Raw genomic sequence first — 8,342 nt, forward strand, 5'->3', positions numbered from 1 at the left:
TACCTTGTAGCTTTGAGATTTTGGTCAAGTGATTAGAGTTGGCGTGAGAGGTCAAATCTGGCAAATTTGAACCTAAAACAAGTAGAATAATTGGGCTGGATACGGCCAGTTTGAAATTAAAAGGCTAGACTCAGAATGTAGAGGGAGCTGTGACTATAACACCACCAGGCATATTCTCCTCACCAGACCACTTCTAAACTTCACATTCCACCAATTATATACACCACCACACTTTTGACCAATTATACACCCTACCACTGATTCTACGTCCCACAACCCCTCTCCCCAACTACTCCGCTGTCTTCTAATAAAAGCAAAGAGGATAAAAAATAAATTATGTGTAAAAAAATTTGGAGAATTGGTACGAATATATCAAAAAAATTGCCATGATAGGTGTCTGATGCATTCAGAGATGATGATGTTCTTGTTGATGTTGTTTTGGCCAGTCAAATTAAGTTTTTGCATAGTTTCCATAAAAGAAATGGTTTTTTTTTTTTGTTTTGTCATTTTTTTTTCGTTTTTTTTAAGCCAAGAAAAGAAGAAATTTTGCAGTTTCCAGTGTTTCATTGATAGATGATATAAGAGGGATCAGGGAATCCAGGGTACACACAGCTGTTCTGAGATTTCCGTGTAAACAGTGAGAATTTCTAGACCCAGCCAACCCATGCTGTAAAGTGTTGGTAAGGAATAAAAAAAAAAAAAAAAAAGCTTACAGCTGTGTGTTTTTTTGTTGTTTGTTTTAGTGTTAAAAGTTGCAGCGGGAAGATTTCAAAAACCACATGGATACATGTGAACAGGTGGCTTTGTGTGTGGCAGTGTACATGTGGATATACATGTGTATATAGGGATGGCACATACACAGATATCTGTATATACATATCTTTACATACATATTCATGTATGTGTGTGTGTGATGTAGATACAAAATATCTGAGATGTTTATGCAAAAAGTCCATGGGTGTATATAAATATGTGTGTATATGTGAATGTCTACATATAGACAATTTCTCATACTGCTACACAACCACAAAGGCCACGTATGATTGTTTTCCCAGGTGAATGCCCAAGGCCATAGCTATGGTCTCATCCTCGTTATCCCATCTCTCTCTCGTTTGCCGCTTCGGTCTACAGCGACCAAAGATAGTTGTTCATAGGTGATAGTTCCTCCATGTTGGTCTTGGACGGATTCATGGAATTCTTCAGGTGGATACGCTTGTGGCGCTGCAACGTGTCGCGACGAGCAAAGTGTTTGGCACAGATGTCGCACTGGTAGGCCTTCTCGCCCGTGTGTGTGCGCTTGTGCAGCTGAAGGTATTGACGCTGGGCAAACTGTTTGAAGCAGATGTCGCAGTGGAATGGTTTCTCGCCTGTGTGCGACCGAGTGTGCATCTGCAGGGAATTCTTACGAGAGAATTGCTTGAAGCAGATGTCGCACTGGAACGGTTTCTCTCCGGTGTGGGATCGCTGGTGCAACTGTAAATAATGGCGTTGTGCAAACTGCTTGAAGCAGATGTCGCACTGATAGCGGCGCTTTGGGTTGTGTGTGCGTCGGTGAACTGTGAGCTTATCGCGTTGTGCAAACTGTTTAAGACACACGTCACATTGGTAGGGCCGTTCCCCTGTATGGGTTCTGCGATGGATCTGAAGAGTGGTTTTACGGGCAAATTTCTGGATGCAGAAGTCGCACTGGAAGGGCTTCTCCCCCGTGTGGGTCCTCTTGTGGATCTGGAGATAATGTTTCTGGGTGAACTTCTTGTAGCAAACATCGCAGTGCAGCAGCTTCTCCCCGGTGTGGATCCGTCGATGGATCTGCAGGTAATAGCGTTGAGCGAACTGCTTGAAGCAGTAGTCGCACTGGTAACGTTTTTTGTACACAAACATCCCGGTGTTCTCATTGCTGAGGTTCATGTTGTTGTGGTCTTTATTCATGTTATACTGAGCCATATTGTTGCTGTTGTTGTTGCTGCTGTTGTTGTGGCTCTGGTTGCTGCTGCTGTTGTTGCTGCTGTTGCTGTTGCTGGCCTTGAGGACGTGCTTTGCTCTGCGATGCATCTTCAGCTGTGAACGGTGATAAAACGCTTCTCCGCACAGCTCGCAGTGGTGCGGCCGTTCCCCTGTGTGCTGGGTGCGACGGTGAATCAAGAGGGTGTCGCGTCGGGCAAACTTCTGAATGCAGAAGTCACACTGGTAAGGCTTCTCCCCGGTGTGGGACCTTTTGTGGATGCGCAAGTAGTGGCGTTGAGCAAACGGCTTGAAACAGATGTCACACTGATACATCTTTGAGGATCTGTCGCCATGGGGGTTGGGCATATGTGGCACCATGCCGGAATGTGCTGGCATTGCCTCGCCCTTGATTCGGGACCGCATTTTATCTTCAGCACTGCCACTATTTTCATGGGAAAACGGCATGATGACCACTGTGCCTGGCTCTGACATTTGTTGGGTGTTGTAAGACGGGACATTGCTCATGCTGTTGGTTCTCCTAGCAACGTTTGTCACCATTGGGGTGGGTTGAGTCGGTTTCGGGTGGTATTCTTCCCTCATGCATCCGTCCATGTTGCCTCTACCGTCGTTTATGTCAGGAGAGGTCACTACGTTATTTTGCTGGGGTCGCTCATGGTTGCGCTTGTGCCTCTGAAGTGTATCCCTACGTCCGAACTGTTTTCCGCAGATGTCACAACCGAACGGACGCTCCCCCGTATGGGTGCGTCGGTGGTTGTGCATCAGATATTCTTGCGTGAAATGTTTCCCACAAAAATCACAGAATAACTGCTTCTCCCTTGTTCGCTCTTGTCGTTGAAACGACTGGTTGGACGCAGCATAGGAGGGCTGGACAGGTGCGGGAGACTTTGATGCCTGGATGAATTTTTTCTGGCCAGAATCTCCGCAGCTGTTGGAAGTGGAAGTGGACGACACAGTGGCCTGAGAGTAGGAGCTTTTCACATTGTCTCCCCCACTGCTGTCGTTGGCCATACTGCTGTTGTTGGTGTTGCTGTTGTTCACAACATTGTCGCTACTGCAACAACTGCAGTTGCTGCAACTGCAGTCATTGCCCGGTGTCATCGAGGACACCATCGTGTTTTTTTGCAATGGTGCAACTGCCATGGACACCGGTGCAGTGTCCTTCTGGTGGTAACCACTATCGGCGCTGAGGTTGCTGCCCTGGTTGCAGTTACCCGAGCCCTCGCTGCCGCTGGTCCCACCGAAACAACTTCCAGGAGCCGTCATAAGCTGCATCCTTTCGGGCGTTAAAGGAAAGTAGCAGTTTTGTGTGAAGGGGTTTCCATAAACATCGGTAGGGAAAACATTCTGGCTGATGTGTTGTATTCTCTGGGCATCCAAAGCGTGGTGGCCCATTGAAATCTGCTTGCCCCCTGGGAGGCTGCTGCTGTGGCTGATCCTTTGTGCCTGTGAACTGCCGCTTCTCTGAGCAAACTGCTTGCCATACATGTCCCCGTATATCGACATTCCACTGCCTCTTTCCATGGTGGCGTTGTCTAGCAGAGAATAGTGGTGTTACAGAGGGCTATTAGGGGTGGTGGTGGCTGGTAGCGGTAAACAAGTCTTCTCTGTGTCTGTGTGTTTGCTGCGTCCCCACAAGGGTAGAGGGGTCGGTTGGTTCACTTGGTTCAGTTATAGGCAACCTGGAAGAGAAGGAGATATTGTCATTGATCAATTGCGATGGTGGGGTGGGGGTGGGGGAAACATTTAGGGACAAAATATAGGGAGACATCGATAGGCAAACTATATTGGGAATTCAGAAACAATGCTACTGATAAAAATGCTGTTTTATAAACAAGGATCTGATTACTGTGTCTGTACAATGAAACGAATGGTTTGTATACATATAATGAGGATTAATATGTATGTATGTATATATGTGTGTGTGTGTGTGTGTGTATATATATATATATATATATATATAACAAAATACAAAATGGGACAAGAACGCAAAACATCGAAATAGACAATACAAAACACGGACGGGTCATTCGAAGCCTCTAATCTTCAGTCAAGAACCAGATCATTCTTGCAATTTCGGCTGATTAATCTTATATATATATATATATAAGGAAAAAAGTCAAGGTAGGAAATGCTAAAATAATTTTATCACAAAAAACATTTTAGTACCAGTTTCAGTCATTGAGACTTTTTCAACTCTAAGTCATCATCATCGTTTAACATCTGCTTTCCATGCTAGCATGGGTTGGACGATTTTGACTGAGGGCTGGCGAACCAGATGGCTGCACCAGGCTTCAATCTTGATCTGGCAAAGTTTCCTTGATGCCCTTCCTAATGCCAACCACTCCGAGAGTGTAGTGGGTGCTTTTTACATGCCACCGGCACGGGGGCCAGTCAGGCAGTACTGGCAACGACCTCGCATGGAAAACAATTAAATTTTGGAAAAATTAAATGAAAAGTATTTTAAAAGAATATTTGCATATTATTCAAATAAAAGGGGCATTTTCCTTGTTTCTGCCTGTCTCTGCCTCTCTCTTTTTTTTACTCATGTGGGTTCGGGGTAGTTGTGAATTTTTGGCAGAGAAGGAGGAGGAGGAGGATGGACACTCCTGTCGTTAGATCTCTGAAGGTTCGGTAATTTCTTGCCAAACAACCACACAGATGATTTGTTTAGAGGGATCAAATATTTGCATTCACACAAGCTCACTCCCACCATTAAATCAACACTACCTGTACAGGTGCAACTGGGTGCCACATGTCTGATGACGAAATGATCACAGAGTAACGTGAAATGAAGTGTTTTGCTCAAGAACACAATGCAATGCCCAGTCTGAGAATCGAACCCACGATTTCACAATCATAAGTGCAACACCCTAACCACTAAGCCAAATGTATTTAAGACATACAGAGAGTACAACCCAAGATTTACCTGTTGAGCGAAGTACAGTGTAATTGTTTACCTGAAGCAATTTTAGGTGTTCCCTATCATCCGATGCGGTTAGCCAGAACCTCAATTATATCAGTGAACGAGTTTTTAGATTATACATCATCATCATCGTTGTTTAACGTCCACTTTCCATGCTTGCATGGGTTGGACGACTTGACTGAGGACTGGTGAGCCAGAAGGCTGCACCAGGCCCAGTCTGATCTGGCAGTGTTTCTACAGCTGGATGCCCTTCCTAATGCCAACCACTCCGAGAGTGTAGTGGGTACTTTTATGTGCCACTGGTACGAGGGCCAGTCAGGCAGTACTGGAAACGACCATGCTCAAATGCTCTTCACGTGCCACTGGCATATGTGCCTATAAGGTGATGCTGGGAACAATCATGCTCAAATGGTGCATTTTATGTGCCACCAGTAGAGGAGCCAGTCTGCAATATGTGCACACCCCGAAATGTATAAGCACAGATTGTGGCTGTGTGGTAAGAAGTTTGCTTCCCAACCACATGGTTCTGGGTTCAGTTCCACTGTATGGCACTTTGAGCAAGTGTCTTCTACTACAATCCTGGGCCAACCAACCAAAGCCCTGTGAAAGGAAGAAACTGAAAGGCACGCATCGTGCACATGCATGTGTGTGTTTGTGTCTCTTTGTCTTGACATCACACGATAGTCGTAAATGAGTGTCACTGTTATCCAAGCAGTGTCATTTGTTTCCAATGTTCTGTGGAAACATATCTGGCCAATGGGGAAAGACTAGCTTGCAAGGAAACAAGTGAGGGTTGGCAACACATGCAAGCACAGAAAAGTGGATGTTAAAATTACGATGGAGATGCTGCATGCATATACCACAACATCTTGTCATCCTCTTTGTGAGTTTCTAAGGAAAGCTGGTTTTAGATTCCTTTGTTATAGCTTGGGCATCATCCATCATTTCATGCTTTTTGTATGGAAGCCAGTAGGGATCACTCTGATCTCTCTAACTGTTTCACAGGCTGAAATGACTGATGCCCTACTACAATGCAGAAAGTGTCCGACAACACTTGCCTCGGTACCACAATAAAAAGGGATGGGCCAAGAACTGAGATGGATGAAAATCTACCTGCACACTAAATACCCCACTGAACTTATCGTCAACTCACACACTGCTGGCTGCATCTTTTTATGTGGTTTCTCCTGTTCACACAAGGCAGACCCCACCCACTTTCATCTTCAACACAACACTTGCTCTCTGCTCATCATCTCTGAGTTATGGACACTTGTTGCTTAGCCAGCTGATGTAGTTCTTTGCAAATCATCCTGGAAAACAGATAAATCCTTTAAAATGTTTTAGCCCGAAGGCCATGGCCATGCTGGGGCAATGATGATGATAGAATAATAAAGACAAATAACAGATATGGCGAGCTGGCAGAAACGTTAGCACGCCGGGCGAAAGGCGTAGCCGTATTTCGTCTGCCGTTACGTCCTGAGTTCAAATTCCGCCGAGGTCGACTTTGCCTTTCATCCTTACGGGGTCGATAAATTAAGTACCAGTTACGCACTGGGGTCGATGTAATCGACTTAATCCGTTTGTCCCATCTGTGTTTAGCCCCTTGTGGGTAGTAAAGAAATAGATACGGAGTGAGTTACAAAGAACCATATCAGTTCTAGGCTGTTATCTCAGCACCATGTTACTTTACATCTAACAGGTATCTCCCCCAAGCCAAAGAACTGGTCTGTGGCTTTCAGTAAAAACTCCCAGATGACCTCTGCATCACAGGTCTCTCTCTCTCTCTCTTCCTCCTCCTCCTTTTTGCCATACCCTACCATCTAGAACAGTAGTTTTCAACCAGGCCCCATATAGCCCCTGATGGTCTACGTAAGATTTTCATCATCATCATCATCGTTTAACGTCTGCTTTCCATGTTGGCATGGGTTGGACGATTTGACTGAGGACTGGTGAACCAGATGGCTGCACCAGGCTCCAATCTTGATCTGGCAGAGTTTCTTACAGCTGGATGCCCTTCCTAACGCCAACCACTCCGAGAGTGTAGTGGGTGATTTTATATGCCACCGGCATGAGGGCCAGTCAGGTGGTACTGGCAACGGCCACACTCAAATGGTGTTTTTGTTGTTAAAAAATACTATGATGGTTATATTTCCACAACACACAAAATATTTAAACTTCTTTTTTTATAAACACTGAATGGGTATGAGGGACCATTAGAATAAAACAGGGATGAAAGGGAGTCCAGAGGCAAAAAATGGCTGGGAACCATTGAGATAGAATCTAAATATATAACCACCCCAAATATACACTGAGCAGAAAGAGGTATCCTTTTGCATTCCTTCCTTCTCAGTTCGTCTATACTCTTACAGTCAGGTCGCTAATCCATATCCTATATTGAGTGGTAGGACATTCTTCATTGGGGGAGGCCTTAGCATTTATAATCATTGTTTAACATCCAATTTCCCAAGTTTGCAGGGGCCAGACGGAATTGTGGCAGGTTTTTCTATGGCCACAAACCCTTCCTGCCCCTCAACCCTTACCTGCTTTCAAGCAACATATTTTTCCCATTGTCAGACATGTTGTCCATGGAAGACTGGAAACGAAGAACCTCACTCGTATCATAACGATGCTAATTTACAACCATCACACAATGTCATCACACACACATGAAGGGGTGCTGAAAAGTTCCTGGCTTTAAGGGTAATGCGAAAGGACTGGTTGGAGGGCAAACCTTCCAAGTTCTTTTACAGGGTTTAGAAAAACTGAAGGACCACAGCAATAAGTGAGTGAATCCGAGAGGGGAACATGCTGAATAAAATCACAATTAACTGATCCTCCTGTATTTTCTTTTACCCAAAGTCAGGAACTTTTCAGCACCCCCACGCACATACTCGAATATATATAATGAACTTCCTTCAGTTTCCACCTACGGCTTTGGCCAACTTGGGGCTACAGTAGAAGATGCTCAAAGCACCGTGAACCCAAGACCATAGAGCTGGGAAGCAACCTTTTGAACCACACACCTTTTAAGTCACTAATCAATACTACACACACACACACATATATATAGTTGAAATTTACAGAAAAACAAAAGACGAAGACAGGTGTATAAACAACAAACAGGTGTGTTAGTTTAACACATGGGAAGGTGAGAAAATCTTTTATGTTTCGAGCCTACACTCTACAACAGAAAGGAACACGAGGAAATAAACCGATACATACATATATACATATATATATATATATATGATAGATCGTTAGCCACTACACACATTTTTTTTCTCTCCTTGTTTTTTTGCTGTGTCCCTTTCTGTAGAAGAGCGTAGGCTTGAAACGTAAAAGACTTTTTCTATTCCTGAGCGTTATACTAATACATCTGTTTGTTTTGTACAGCACCTGTCTTCGTCTTTTGTTTTTTTGTAAACTCTCCCTATATATATATATATATATATAT

At 44.3% G+C, this 8,342-nt stretch overlaps 1 protein-coding gene across 3 annotated transcripts in view; it reads right to left on the minus strand.

Annotated features, from left to right (window-relative positions):
* Positions 1-466: 466 nt before the first annotated feature.
* LOC115218819 (zinc finger protein 271-like) overlaps positions 467-8,342 on the minus strand; it is a 13,338-nt gene continuing 5,462 nt past the window's right edge. For all 3 annotated transcript variants that reach the window (XM_036509322.1, XM_036509323.1, XM_029788759.2), the window contains exon 2: positions 467-3,644. In XM_036509322.1, the coding sequence (XP_036365215.1) occupies positions 1,126-3,486 (2,361 nt within the window). In that variant the 5' untranslated portion in view covers positions 3,487-3,644 and the 3' untranslated portion in view covers positions 467-1,125. The remainder of the gene's footprint in view (positions 3,645-8,342) is intronic.

Source organism: Octopus sinensis, linkage group LG14 (genome assembly GCF_006345805.1).
Source record: "Octopus sinensis linkage group LG14, ASM634580v1, whole genome shotgun sequence".
NCBI classification, from domain to species: Eukaryota; Metazoa; Mollusca; class Cephalopoda; order Octopoda; family Octopodidae; genus Octopus; species Octopus sinensis.